The 16017-nt window shown below is 35.7% G+C and overlaps 1 protein-coding gene across 2 annotated transcripts in view; it reads left to right on the top strand.

Annotated features, from left to right (window-relative positions):
• LOC129266302 (WD repeat-containing protein 35-like) overlaps positions 1–16017 on the top strand; it is a 45155-nt gene that overhangs the window by 12663 nt on the left and 16475 nt on the right. The window contains exons 6-17 of one of the 2 annotated variants that reach the window (XM_064101148.1): positions 855–1015; positions 1525–1690; positions 2409–2554; positions 4010–4228; positions 4891–4986; positions 5735–5755; positions 9383–9443; positions 10268–10482; positions 11686–11849; positions 12917–13127; positions 13548–13676; positions 15435–15523. In XM_064101148.1, the coding sequence (XP_063957218.1) occupies positions 855–1015; positions 1525–1690; positions 2409–2554; positions 4010–4228; positions 4891–4986; positions 5735–5755; positions 9383–9443; positions 10268–10482; positions 11686–11849; positions 12917–13127; positions 13548–13676; positions 15435–15523 (1678 nt within the window). The remainder of the gene's footprint in view (positions 1–854; positions 1016–1524; positions 1691–2408; positions 2555–4009; positions 4229–4890; positions 4987–5734; positions 5756–9382; positions 9444–10267; positions 10483–11685; positions 11850–12916; positions 13128–13547; positions 13677–15434; positions 15524–16017) is intronic. The other variant, XM_064101152.1, reaches the window with a different exon arrangement.

The following is a 16017-nucleotide window of genomic DNA, read 5'->3' as shown; positions in this document are numbered from 1 at the left end:
ATTGTTTTAACAGTTTATGGTTAAGTTTAAGTTGGTCCTTCTTGTCAAATTTGTAAAAATTGAAATATTGTATTATTCAAACAATAAAAAACGAAAGAAATAGTGAGTGATGGACATCATCGACTCTCATTTGCATATCACTGAGTTGTGCATTTAACTGTTTTGTGAAAAATAAGCGAAAGTTAAAAATGTCATAGCTTTCTTATTTTACATCCGATTTTGATGAAATTTGCAGCGTTATGTTTGTTTGATTTTTCTCTTTCGATTCAAATCAACAAATTTCTGGGGTGGACTTGACCTTTAAGTATAAGGTTGTTTGCCAACCACCCTCTTAAGTTTTATTGTTTTGTTCAAAACTGAAAAAGAAATACAGCAATGGTTCATTCACATAATAGATTCTAACAATATCCAATAAAAGGACAAAGTGTTTGTATTTGTAGGTAACTTCACGAAAATTAGGTAATTGCTCAGTAATCAGTGCAGCTCATGTGGATGCATTTCTTGCGGAAGGAAATTAACATATGGGGTCTGTACCACAAAGCTTAGTAATGATCGTAGAACATTGTCTACAATTGATTGCATTGACTACAATGTACGATCAATCATGAAAATCAAGGGTATGATCAATCGTTAACCTTCGTGTTACAAGACTCTGGAGTAGGGTTCATGCGATGGAACAGTGGTAAGTTTACTCTATCATGGTGGCAATGAAGAAATAGTCGAGATTAAGTCGGTTGGAGGAAATAATAATAAGAGTCATTAAAGGAGAAAAAAAACCTAGTTAATGCATTTTGCACCTTTGATGTTGAATGTAGGTTTTTAAATTTGAATCTATCTCCTCTCCTGTCTTGAAGGTGCTGTGATCGTGGGGTCGGTGGATGGTAACCGGATCTGGGGTAAAGAACTCAAAGGAATGCAGCTATGTCAGGTGGAGTGGTCACCCGACTCCAAAACTATTCTCTTCGGAATGACAAATGGCGAAGTACACATTTACGACAACCAAGGCAACTTTTGTGTGAGTATTCATGCTGAATTGCACCATGAAGGCAAGACTGCAAAAGGTGTTCACTTGTTTTCTATTTTTCTACAGATGGTGAAGGTTGCTCGTTCAGTTGGTGAAAACAGCCGGTTACTGGCTATCAAAAAATCATGTCTGCATCATCTTGTCTTTATGGGATTGATTATTTCTGCTGAAAGGTATAAGATTTTTTAAAAATACTCTGGTAATGTCTGCATCAGTTCCATGAAATGCGAATGGAATCGGGGTGGGGGGGGGTTCATGACACAAATGTCTTGATTTGTCAACATTTTGTTACTGCCATCATGCAGTTAATTTGTACACTACAGTAACTTGTGAAGGTTTGTCACACCATGCAATTTTTTGTACAATACAGTGTAATTGTAAGTCTATAGCAAGTCATGGACTGAAGTGATAATCAGTTATAAACATTGATTTTATTAAACAATGCACTATGATTTTGATTTATGTGTCCTGTAAAATGGCCGCTTTTGATTCTTTTGTAGTCTAAATTGACAGCGTACTGTCTGACAAATGCTACCGGTGCCGTTCACATTGCTGGCGTTGATTGGTACGATGGGAAGTATGGTCTAGTGGAGCCGGGCTGTCCTACCTTGGCAATCTGTTATGATAACGGCAGAGCACAGATCATGCGGGATGAGACCGATGATAGTAAGTCCAATCTTTGCTTGTTATCTCTTAGCATTGGGCCTATTGATTTACAGGCCTAGTCCACCCCAACAACATTTTTGATTTGAACAAATAAGAGAAAAAATTCATGCAAGTATAACACAGAAAATTTCATCGAATATAAGAAAGTCATGGCATTTTCAATTTCACTTACTTTCACAAAACAGATATATGGACATACTGGGTTCTGTTTCATAAAGAGTTTTTATAATAACAAATGCACAATTTCGTATTCAAATTTACCATCAACCAATCAGATAAAAGAATATTTGTAGATTCTAATTGTAATTGCAAACTTGTTATTATTATACACTTTATGAAACAGGCCCCAGGTTAGTGAGTGAGTAAGGAAGTCAATGATGTCACTGTTCTCACACACTCATATTCATTATATAAAGTATCATAGGTACTCAAAGTTGCCCTTAAAAAAAAATCTAACTGTGAAACACCCCAGGTAGTACTGAAATTGTCATCCTCATGATAGCCAATACATATGACCGGTGTGTTGGCTCAGTTGTTAGAGCGTCCGTCTCACAACCGGGAGGTCGTGGGTTCAAACCCCGGCCGCGTCAGACCAAAAGACATTAAAAGATGGGAGTTGCTGCTACCCTGTTCGGCGTTCAACGATCAAAGGGATAGAGCTTCGTCGATCTGGCGCTGCACAGCGGCTGTTATGACCTTGTTATGACCTTGTTTACAGACCCTGTTCTGATAGATACTGGCATGTCAGTCGTCAAAGTGATGTGGAACTACCATGGGTCAGCTTTAGCCGTGGCCGGCACACAGAAGTCCCTGCAGCAAGATAAGGACGTCAATGTCGTTCAGTTCTATACCCCATTTGGAGAGGTGAATTTGAGTTTTAATTTTGGCGTTAAAGTTGTTTTTATGATGACTAATTTATAATCCTATCAATGAGGATTTCATCTTGTGTTCTAAATTCTGATAAAAGTACAGTGTAATAGAAGAATCCTTTTTTGTGTTTTATTTAATAAATAATGGTGATGCAATTTTTTATTTGTTTATTCTTTTGTTATTTATTAAATTATTTACGTGTATGAAATGTATCTATGTGTTTATTCATATATTTACTTTTTGATGTATATATTGTTCATCTCTTTATTCATTTATTTACACATATATACTAATCAATCAATTGACTGTCTGAGTCTTTTGTAATGAATCCTTGAATTAATCAGTATTAGCATATTTTATGGCCAAGCTACGTCATTTGGCATCTGATGATAAATAGAGACTATCTTACTATACATATTTCATTATATGGTACAATACTTAATTAAATGAAGGAAAATATTCTTTTCGATTAAAAGGATAAATACTGTTGAAGTGATTCTGGATTATACAAAGTTAGAAAAATAATGATAAATACGACCATCGATACAAAAATTTTTTAATTATAGGTTGTATAAAATGAAAATATAAGACTCACCAGAATGCTCTTTGGGATGTAAAGACTTTGAAACCTTAGAACATGCACTATGGCATTGTAACTATTTAAAAATATTTGGGAACGAATTTAAAGCTTATTTAATCGATGTTGGATTTTCTACACTAGACGAACAGACCATAATTGTTGGATTTTTAGAAAAACAAGATGATAAAAGAAAAAAAATCATATCTTACTTATAGCAAAGAGGTGTATTTACACAAGTATAAATGGTAATAATGAGCCAAGCATTGACTATTTAAAAAGAATGTTGTTTCCTTCGTACACAGAAGAAATGCACATCGCTAAAAGGAAGGGAAAGTTGTATCTCCACCAAAGAAAATTGAAATGTATCAGGGGCCGTGGAACGGTTTTCAAAGTGGGGGGGGGGGGGCTGACCATGCAAAAAATCACAATCCTATGGTCATTTTTACGTTTTTGTACAAGGGGCTTCCGCGGCCCCTGTGTATTATGCCACTATGTACTTCTAATCGCTGTTAAAAAGATGATTTTGGGGGTCTATATTTTTTTTTTCTATTTTATACTTTTCACATAAGCAATAATTGTATGAAACAAACCTGTACTTACTTTGTTTTATACATTACTATGTACAAACACAAAAAAGTATGAATGTATCCTTATTGATCTATATATTTATATGTTTTATTGAAAGTATCAATAACATTCCATTGAAATATAAAAAAAGGAAAATATTTACGTGTAACATCACAGATACAATCAGTTCAAATTTTAGCATTATAATGGTAAGTCTAAAGTATTCTGTGTACAAAAAGATTGCAAGCAATTGTGAATATGAAGCATACGTCTCTATCTTACTTCCTACCCTTGTACTGTAGCATTTACGAACCTTAAAAGTGCCCGGTCATGGGTTGTCAGCAATATCGTGGGAAGGCGGAGGATTACGCATAGCCCTGGCTGTTGATAGCTACATCTACTTTGCCAACATCCGTCCCGACTACAAGTGGGGCTACTGCGCCAGTACCGTGGTCTATTCTTTCACCAAGCCTGATCGAGTGGAGAACTGCGTGGTCTTCTGGGATACTCTCAACTCTGAAGTGAGCATATTTGTATGAAAGGGGCAATTAATGAGGGTCGTTAGAAATGGGATATTATTGTAGAAGTGGTGCGGCATTAGATGATGCTGTTTTTAAGTTATGCACAATTGGTGCCTTGTTCGTGGGTGATAATGAAATTCCCCTTAGCTCAAGTTGATTTTCTTTTTCTTTTTTTTTCTTGTTTCTATTCAATATTTACAAGTATCTGAATGCCAAGTTTATGATTTATCAAACTTAGATGAGGGTTATAGGAAATTCACTACCACTGCATTGAAATAGGGAAGAATTTTATGATAGATTTTACTGTCTGTCAATTTTTTTCTACATTTTATTTTCAGATCCATCTTCAAGTTGCTTTGAATTTAGCTTTTTAAAATCACTTACAAATTTATTCAAAACCAATTTTAAGAACATTTTTAAAATTGATTCGAAGATCTTGTCATGTTCAATTGTATTTAGCCAGAAATTTTTTTGCAAGAGTTTTAAAGAATTGAATGTAAGGTCATAAAAATTAATTTTGAAAAAATCGATTTGAGATTGATTTTCAGAAGTCCAATTCTTAGAGTTTGTTATCATACAAAATCAATTTTAAGCTTGAAATATTAGTAATATCAATGTTTATCATCAATCTAGTATCTTTATTTTTTTTTTGCTTTGTCCAGAGGTATGTGAAGTATGTGAGGAATCTGTTATCAGTGTCGGCGTATGGAGATCACTGCGTGTTGGCTACAAGGGCAGATGAAACCATGGGACAAGTGGTGAGTTAATTAACATTATTTTACTCTGCATGGCATGGTTATTTTAGCTGCATGTATGAAAGATTGAATCGAGGGGAAGTTCTGTTTCAATTTGATTTTGATGGAAATTGTAAAAAAAATCCACTCAGCTTTTTCCGTTCCTAGATTTTAGAAATCATATATATTTTTCAAGTGAATTAAACTTGTATATAGAGCCTAAGTGTGGGAAGTTTCGAGTGTCAATATGTTTTGTTCTTTGCATTGTATCTGAATTATTGAGACATGCAAAGCTGTATGTTAAATGATTAAAAAAAAGTTTTTGTCATTTATTTTCATTCTCACTATTTTCATGCTTAAAGAGATATATCCCATTGAAATTTAGACTTAAAGTTTTAAATGCCCTGTAGGCGAGGGTTTGGATTGTATGAGGCCAATAGGACCGTAGTGGCCGTAGCCCGCAGGCAGGCCAGGAAGGCAAGGACCGCCAACCCTGTAGCAGCAGCCAATATTCCCTGTCCACACTGCCAGAGACTATTTAGGGCACAGATTGGCCTGACTAGCCATCTGCGGACCCATCAAGCTAATGATTAAACCCCAGGATGATTAGATGGTCCTCGTCGCATCGACGGACAAACAAGAAGGATTGTACAAAATTAAAATCAATGGTTCTATAATATGAAAAATGTTTTTTTTATGCATGATAAGTGAAAGCATGTCATTTTAAGTCACCAAATGTCATTTCATGAATCACTCGTTCCCATGGCGACAGGATCCTTCTGACCCAATTCAGGTAACTAGTGTGTGGTGTGTTCTATGATAACATGTGTGTGTGTTTGCAGTGATTTTCCTGAGGATTTAAGCGAAATTATAAGTCAAAAGAGATTGAAGTTGAAATTATTTGTGTTCAAATATTTCAAACCAGCATTTTTTTTCACTGAAACTAGAAACCCTTTTCCAGTGCACATTTTATGTCAATTTCCTATCAAGTTTGTTAAATCTGAACTACCCTTCAATTCTTGTTCAACAAACGTGTCCAGGGGCCCTTTTTAAAGAGTTACAGCAATATGTATTTTAACTTTGCCATTATGGCAGCTACCATTAATAATAATAATCCGCTTTAATATAACGCTAAATACATCAGAACGACGTGTCTAAGCGCTTTACAGATATATTATTACCCCGGTCATCGGATGCAATCAGTCATTTCCGCATACAATGTGTGCACATCCTCCCCTCCCTGGGGAGTATTCCATTGTACCTTGTTTTTGATTGGCTGCTGAGCCATGTTACCACCATACATGTAGTTGCCATAATAGTTACAACTATTTAGGAAACAGGCCATATATCTTTGAGGCCCAAGCTAGTTTAACTGAGTTTTACTTGAGCACACTGCTCTAATGTCAAACCCTATGGCCCAAATTCACAAAGGTGTTTTTGAAAACCCATGGTTGAATCCATGGTTTATGCAGATTTCCTGTATAAATTACACTTAATTTAGCGCGTATCGGGCGCGTGTGTAAGAAATGTCCAATGCTGATGCGCAATTTTGTCACAGTGCGCCAAATTGACGCCTGTTTCCATGGTTAGATACGCTATTTTATTCATGAGTCCACTGCTTGAATAGTGGACTCATTAATTTAAAACAGTGGACTCATGAATAAAATAGCATGGATAACCATGGCAACAGGTGTCAATTTGGCGCACTGTGAAAAAAACGCGCATCAGCATTGGACATTTTTTACTATACGCGGTAAAATAAGCGTAATTTATACAGGAAATCTGCATAAACCATGGACTCAACCGTGGGTTTTCAAAACCACCTTTGTGAATTCGGGCCTGTTATTTTCATTTTTTGTTTTCGTTTTCAAAAACTAGGGAACAGTTTCGTGAAAGCTGTCAGTACATTGTATTATAACAAGTTCTGGTCATCTGACAGTTACCATATTAATTATCAAACACATTTACCTCTCAGCCAATCAAAATAAAGGAAAGATGTCAGATATGGCAACATGTCAGACAAAATTTTTTTAATGAAATTTCTCCCTGGGCTCAATTTATCAAGATTTTCCTACCTTATTTCATGATTACTTTGCCATTTATAGTACATTAACTACCATAGAAACTTTGATTTTTGTTGACTTCTGAGACCTGTTTACCATAGAAATTACAATAATGTCACAGTTACTGCTAATGGGCCCCTTTTCTTGTCTGTTTTTCAAGTAATCCATCAATTTTTTTATACTATATTCCATTTCCTCTATATTTTGTATTGTGAAAAGCAATCCCCGTAGAATCACAGAAAAATGCACATCTTCTCATCACCATTTTTGAATACCCATTTTGTATTTTCTGGCCAAACTTTAACATATACATCCAAGCATTTCCATGAGGGTCCAAATTGGTATAAGAAGTTTAAACTCCAGAGAGTTTAACCCTAAAAGGCCTGGGGGGATTCCGCCCCCCCTCTACATTTTTTGTGATAAACCCGCCGCGCGAAATTTTTCAACTGCGCCACTTGTTGACGTTTTACTGTCAAATCTAGCACAACTTTTGAGACCAAATTTGCGATGCCCGGTACGCGGTTACGAAATTATGCAACATTATGTAAGTGCATGTCAGACCCAAAACTGCTCAAAAACATGAATTTATGTACAAATACAAATTTTTAAAGTACATTTGATTGGGATTCTACAAAGAGTCTGTGAATAACAAATTGGCAGTTTTGGGGCCGTATGAAAGTTCATTAGAGCAAATGTTTTATTTCATGCATAAATTAGCTTAATTAATTCATTATTTTATTATTTCAAAAAATCAACCATATAGCCTTGTAGATTTTATCGCACACTACCACCGTGCAAATTTTTGTGGCGCTCGTGCGATCAAAGGCCAAGATCTCGGGGGGGGGGGGGGGGCAGAATCCGCCCCCCTCGGCTGTGAGATGGGTCCAAATAACCCGGCTCTTTTAGGGTTAAAGTTCTACCTCGGTTTAAGGCATACACGCACATGGAATATGTTCCAATTATGTTAAAGCACTTACATGTATGCAGTGTGTTTTTTGCATTTTTTTTACAAAAAAAGTAGGATGGTTTTTGTACTTTCTCCTAGTTTAAGCCACTTTTGTGAAATTGGACCTCTTTGTTTCATCACTTTATTGGGGGAAAAAAATGATGCTAGTTTAGTTTCTTTATTCATTATTTAATAATGAGTGTCTAATAATGAGTGTCATGTATTATATGTTTGATGGTGGTTATCCCATTGTTGGTTCACCTAGATATATCAATAATAACGATACAGTTCTTAAAGGGGGAGTGAACTGTGTGTGGTCTCTCATTGACTGTGTGTTATAAATACATAGTCTTTACATATATGTTTCAGATATCTACTAATGCTACAGAGAACAAATTGACCTATTTTTGTATTTGTATAGTGAAAGTAAATGTTTTGAGAGAAAAGGTAATTGCTTTGCTATTTGGTAACACAATTATTGCGGTATAAATATATTGTGTAGTTAATTAGCATGTTATCATTCAAGTGGGTCTATATTACTAGACTACACTAGCATTATGGGTTGGGAAACTGGCCAGGTATGAGTAGTTGAGGACTCGACATGGCGCTATTGGTTTGTATCTGCTTTAATAGACACATAACACCTAAGGGTCTCTATGCGCGAGGAAAAGCGGGAAATATGGTTAGAATAGTAGACTAAAATTTGATTTTTAAAGGTATCCAGGGGTCATTTTATAAATCTGTTCCTAAGTTTTGCACAACTGGTGATCCCTACCCCAAATCTTCTCTTCTTTGACATGATGTGTGTGCATTTCCTATCAATGTAATCAAACTTTGAAAAATAATTTTCCATTCTGATGCTTCATTGATGAAGTCGAATTTTAAGTTAATGTGTGACATCTCACACCTTGATGAGTGTCGATGGGAGGATCTCCATAGCATTGGATGTAGAGGTGTTGTGGCTTAGTGGATAAGTCTTCGGACTTTGAACCACAAGGTCTGGGGTTCAAATCCCATCGCAGCACTAGCGTCCTTTGGCAAGACGCTTATCTACATTTGCCACTCTCGACCCAGGTGTAGTAAATGGGTGTCTGGTAGGAAGGAATTCCTTGAATGCTCGTGCACCCAATCAGGGTAGCCGTGCTAAAGCCAGGGTAATAGTATGCAGAGCTTAGAAACATTTGTATTAAGCGCTATATAAATGTTGCATATTATTATTGTTATTAGTGGTGATCTTAACATTATTACAATGTTATCATATATTCAATTATTATCAAATATTTGTCGATCTGCTTCTTTGATTTTGTTTTGTTTTGTACAATTCAACTGGTTTCAAGGCTTTCATTCCATTATATTTGAAACACTGATTCACCCACCACAATATAGAGTAACGTTTTTTTTTATGTTTCAGTATGTGCTTGTGCTGTGTAACTGCATTGGAACTCCGCTGGAATCCAAGTACATTGATATAGGTGAGTCACATGATTTTACCAAGCCTGCTTTCACAGCCAATAGCCATTCTACAGCAATATTCTCATAGTCATTCAATTTCACAATATTCACTGATTTTCAATGACTATTGTTATAGGCTAGAAAACAAAGTTGCCATGCTTATAAAGGTAAACAATTAAAAAAAAATTACCCCGGTAGCCTATTAATTTATACATTTATGCTACGAAGAGCAGATTAAAACAGAAAGATGGATATATTTTCCATTCTGCATATTTTTCTTTTATCGGATTTGGCCTTGATCTTCATGACTTTTCTCTTCTTTTTTTTTGTGATTCAAATTTTAGGCCCTGAAAAAATGTGAATTCTGTGTTCTGTTGTCTGTATCATAATCCACTATCCGTTATCATATCTTGTTTATCACTGCTTCAAGTTTCAAGTTTCATTTATTTCTCCTCAAGAGATCAAGATAAAAATACATACAAAATAGACAATGTAAATACAATGAACATCAAATTTAAAGAAAGTGAGGAAGGTAATGACCAAAAAGGAAGAAACCCTTTGTGAGGCCAACCTTTAACAAAAATTGTACTTAAAGAAATATTAAAAACATCATATAATCACAAATTCATTATTTTTTCTATTTGTTGTTGTTCTTGTTTATCTTTTTGGTTGAAAGTCCCAACATGGAGCACCACCAAGTTTCTGATACATGCCACCTTGTATATATGGATATATATGGGGAAAATAAAAAATAAAAGTTAAAAATAAGAACTTGGGACTCTAGGATAGGGTTTCAAGTTCACATATGCTATATGATTCTTTCTTCTTTTGTTCCTGTTACTAGAGCCATCGTTCGTTGCTGTGACCAAAACCCATGTGATAGCTGCCTCCAAGGAAGCCATCTACATCTGGCAGTTCAAAACTCCCAAGAAGATAACAGCGATGGAGGTGAACACAGCCATGGGACGTAAGAAGGATTCAAGAGAGAGGGTCTATCACATTGATGATACTCCTTCAGGAGCTGGTGACGGTGTCCTGGATTTCAGCAAGGCATTCGCTGTAAGTAGAACCCATTGGTGTTATAGTCAACCCTGGGTCAACTGAGACCACACTTGTATGGAGTGCCAGTTATCTTTAATATCCTGCTGCAAAAAGTTGTCAACAAATAATTGAGTCGTGAAATGGAAAGAATAGGAAAGTGCAAAAATATAATGAGTTTAAATGAATTAATTGGTACATAATATTTGTCATGAATATGGAGCAAATATTTTGAAGCCAGCATTCAATAGAAGTGTGTTTTTAGGGTTAGACCGAGGTTCAAGTATCAGAATGCGATACATTGACCTGTATTCTGTAGGAAAGCTTAAGTGAGGCCATTGTCTAGCTCTGGGCTAAAATTATGAGAAGCCGAAAATGTCAATATTTTTGTTTTGGATTATGTGCTTCTATATTTTCTGTGTTCTCTCCTCGTGCTTTTGTGGTGACAAACTATTTGAGTCGTTATTCCAAAACAGTTATGATTGACTGGAGTGTCAAATTAGATCCCTCGGATAGGACGTCCGTCCCTCGGATAGGATGTTAAATGGACGCCCCGTGTAGAGGAGAGTCACCACCTTTACACGTTAAGAACCCACTGCACTATTCGTATAAGAGTAGGGGGAAACATCGGTGTAGTGGTCCACCTGCATTCCCCCCAATCAGTTATATCGGGAGGAGAGACCTGCGGGTCATAGTGATTCAGTTCGCTTTTCGCCTCCCAGGCACAGGTGACGCCAAAACAACAAAATAATAATAAATAATAACCTGTATTAATAAAGATTCCTGTCACAATTGGCTATCCATAGTTAAATCACTACTTTATGACAGATGTTGTATTAAACCTGAGTTCAGAATACAGGCCACTATTGTTTTAAAATGCTGACAGATGAACATTATAAAAGACCAATGGAAGTATACCACAACTCTACTTACATATACTTTGGCCTATGTGTGAATGCAGGAAACAGCATTTTACATGTCTGAACTTGTGTTTAAACAGTGAACTTTGTGGATCTGTTTACTAAATTATATCATTTTATTGCTGAAAATCTTTTGAAACCTGAATAGGAACTCTCGAAAACTTCGAAACTTCCATGGAAGTGTAAAATAAGATTGATTTTCAAAATGAATTTCAAAGTGTAGACTATTCAGAATGAAATGCCTTGACCATTGTCTTTGACAAGATGAATTTTTCAAAATACATTATTTGCTTTATTTTGACAGCCCACCAGAGATCCAATCTGCTGCGTAGCTGCTTCTGACAAGGTGTTGATCGTCGGCCGTGAATCTGGAACCTTGCATCGCTACTCACTCCCACACGTAGCACTGGTCAACAAGCATGTAGTCAACTGTAGACCTCATGCCTTATCTCTAAACTGTACTTCAAGGTAGAGAAGAGACTTCTTCCTTTGTTTATTATTTTGCAAACAGGTTTTATCCTAATGAACTGTCAGTAATGTTTACATTAATCAATTACTGTTATTCATATAAATATGAATAACAGTGATGAAATTAGATTAACAGTGATTAAATTAGTAGTGATTAAATTTATTTATCACTACTTATATTGATCAATCATTCTTAATGCAATGTAGGATTGACATAAAAATAATGAATAGCTTTCTCATTAATCCACCTTATACAATTCATTTAGGGATTTGTAGGTGGACCTCTTGAAAGTGGTTCCCCTCACTAATGCCTGAGTAACCATAGCGGATTTTTGTCTCACCTGCATAGCAGAGTGAGACTATACGCGCCTCTTTTCCGACGGCGACGTTGGCGGTGTCAACACCAAATCTTAACCAAAGGTTAAGGTTTTGAAATGACTACATAACTTTGAAAGTATATGGACCTAGTTCATGAAACTTGGACTTAAGGTTAATCAAGTATTACTGAACATCCTGCCTGAGTTTCAGGTCACATGACCAAGGTCAAAGGTTTTTGTGAATAATTATTTTATAGTAGTTTTCAAAGTCAGCACTGCTGCTATATTGAATCGCGTGATGCAGGTGAGACTGCCAGAGGCGCTCCACTTGTTAGTTTAATGACGTAGGATGAAATTTAGAACTCAAATCTATTCTCACATTTACATTTGCATTTTCCAAATCGATAAAGTGAATGAAGGTAGACTGAACTGTAAAGTGAATACACTCCCAATTTCTTGTCTGGTTTATGGAACAGGTCCCTGGGCGCTTGTGCTAAGACAAGCAGTGTTGAAAAAGTTGTCCTTAATATGAACAAGTACTGTAGGTTAAGAACATACTTGACACTATTTGCTTGGATAATATTCTCACATAGCATGACATACAGTATTAGATACTAAGATACTAGATATAATAATGGTCTCTAAGAGTATCAAAAGGTATAAAGTGTTACATGATAACGATTCTCTATTTATTCTGCAGCCTCTAGATATAACATCTTACATTTTCTGAATCTGACTATTTACTTGCAGTCGTTTGGCAATCATCGACATCGCTGGGATCTTGACATTCTTTGACCTCGACACCAAATGGGTCAACCCTGAAGGTCAAGAGGTTGTAGGTCAGCCGTTGCAGTTTGAAAGGAAAGACGTTTGGGATATGAGATGGGCCGAGGATAATGCTGAACTCATTGCTATGATGGAAAAGACCAGGATGTACATCTTTAGAAACTTGGACCCCGAGGTAATAATTTGAGATTGAAAGTGTTATATTGGATAAATTTTCTTTTGTTTCAGGGGTCAGTGATGTTGCGGGGGGGGGGGGGGATGGGAGTTAACGGCTAAGATTAAGACCCGACTATCGATCGCTACGTCACTAGGTCAAATCGGTCATCGCTGAAGAAGGCAGCAGTTAGCAGCCGAAAATTTTCGTGGTAATTCTTTGGATTTTTCTTTGTGTTGTAATCAAAAGGTTAAATTTTACTTATCTTCAACCAACACAGATGAACTTTCATGATCGGCTAAGATTAACAGAGTTCTATTGTATTAGTGCATTTTATTTAATTTTTGCGTGTCTGTGATGTAGCAGGAGGAGTCGGTGGGCTAAGATTAAGAGTGGTTTATTGAATGATTGTCTGTTCTTTGGTGGTTTATTTATTTTCAGGAACCCATTGTGAGTTCAGGCTACATCTGTCTGTTTGAAGACCTTCAGATTAAGAGTGTTTTATTGGATGAAGTGATGAAGGATCCTGAACATCCTGGAAAGGAGTGCATGGTAGAGCTAGATATCAAGGTGGGTCAAAATAAATGAGAATACATAAATTCAATTTCAGTTTGATTTCATTTATTTCCAATACAAGATGAAAACATTTCATACATACAAATAAACAAGGTAATACCAATATCTTTGGTGGGAGGATTTTAAATGGCGGTCTCCTGTGCTCATTAAGTATCATTATTAATATTATTATTAAGAAGTTATGATTGTGCTCACATCATTATTTTCTATATTCATTATATTATATGACTATATTTTTTATTTTATTTTGTATGTAGCATATAATTATGTCACATTGATATTGTATTATTTGAATGCAGAAATAAAAGCAAAGAAACAAACATACAAAAAAATCACCAAAATGGCTTGATGGAAATGATCCTCACAAAAGAAACTGGATTAAGATAAAGATACATTAAATGAAATAATCCGTTATTTCATTGAACACAATCCGCACCATATGCACCATAGAACAGTCCCTATTTTACACAGTAATGGTGAATGCATTTGTTGTGATAAATTTGCAACTTGCTATGATAGCTTGAACAGCAGGCAGCCATTATTTTTCAAGGCGTGAAATAATAAGCATGTATATTTTGTTCAATTTACCGCAGGCTCAGTTATATTAGCTTCAGAATGCAGGTGCTCGCATCGTCACTTTGTCAAATAAACTTGGGGGGAAGATCATTTGCTTTTGCATGTCCCACTTGTTGGAATAGCCTTCCTGAAGACATAAAAAAATGTACCTCTGTCGAGACTTTCAAAAATCTTCTAAAAACTTTTTTATTCAACTCTTAGCTCTTTATGCGCCTTGAGCACTCTACAGAGTGGATTTGGCGCTTTATAAGTCACATTATTATTATTGTTATATTGATTCCCACACTGATTTATTGTTTCAAAATTGGAAATTTGAGGTCTTGATGCTCAAGTACCATTTGTATGATTTCATCAAAATCATGTTATAATCAGACAGACATTTTAACTACACAGGAATGATTTTGAATTAGTTGTTGGTGAAAGGTCGTTTAAGAGATGAATGTCCCATTTCACAAAGGCTTATTGTTATAACAAATGCACAATTTTTGTAACAAATTTACTATCAGCCAATCAAATTAAATGATTTCAGTAGCTTTATACTGTTGCCAATTTGTTATTGCAAAGGTTCTACAGCACAGCACCAAACTTTAAAAAGGCTGGGTCCTGGGATGAATCTCACTCGATGTTCAGCTATCAACGTAATCTTGGGCCCATCTCTCAAAGAGTTGTGATTGATCTGATCAATCGCAAGTATGGAAAGCCAGCAAAATCAACATTTAAAATGCATGTTTGCTCAATTTTTTTTATAGATATGAATGTATATCCATAAATGCGTTGATTTCTTGACAGTTCGGTTTGTTCTCCTTTGTTTACAAAGGACATTTTGCACATTTCCTGTAGAAAAAATTATGACACTGATGGATTTCCATAGAGTTACGATTGATCGGATCGATCGTAACTCTTTGTAAGATGGGGCCCTGGATTATTTTTGTAAAATCAGATTTTGTTTTCCAGTTAGTAATGGCAATATATATCGTGCTTCCAACATCACCCATTGTTGGATAAATTAATAAATTTGTTGAAAATGATTGTCATGGAGCATATGTCATCGGAAACGTGACGCATTTAACACGTTGAATACTGAATTCTGTCATTCCCATAGACTTACTACATGTATCCCCAGGTTCCCATTGGCAAGGGGTTAACATTTCATTTTTTGGTTGGTAATTTTATCAGAGTTTGAGAGATACGTGTGATCTGTTGGAAAAGGTTGGCATTGAAGATGCTGCTCAATTCATTGAAGACAACCCTCATCCAAGATTATGGTATGTATGAATATTTATGTGATTTACCTCACTTTCCAAGAGCTCATGTAATATCATCTTTCTGTAGTTCCTTGAAATTTGTCCACGAAAACAATAGATTCATATGAAACTTCAAGCTACAATTATGGTATGTCTGGGTATTTTTTTTTTTTTTGTCACCTAAAACCACCGCTTTCATCATTTTTTTCAGTCACAGCCAGATATTTTTTTAACCAAGTGACATGTGACCAAATTCTGATCTTTACTTCTGAATGCCCTTCCGCATGAGTTTATTCCTTAACATTCTAGTGCCCTGTATAAAAGCAGCCTGGCTAAAACTATGGTATTAAAAATCCAAAGTCCTTTGGAAGTGCATAGAGACGTACAAAAAAAAGTGATGTGCGCTATACAAGAACAACATATTATTATTGTTAAAAATACAGAATTTACTGAGGATTTCTACGTTTTGTAACTCTCGCGCACCAATTTATTACAAAAAGTTATGATAGATTTGA

Source organism: Lytechinus pictus, chromosome 1, assembly GCF_037042905.1.
Source record: "Lytechinus pictus isolate F3 Inbred chromosome 1, Lp3.0, whole genome shotgun sequence".
NCBI lineage: Eukaryota > Metazoa > Echinodermata > Echinoidea > Temnopleuroida > Toxopneustidae > Lytechinus > Lytechinus pictus.
This window is presented reverse-complemented; position numbering and strand designations above follow the sequence as displayed.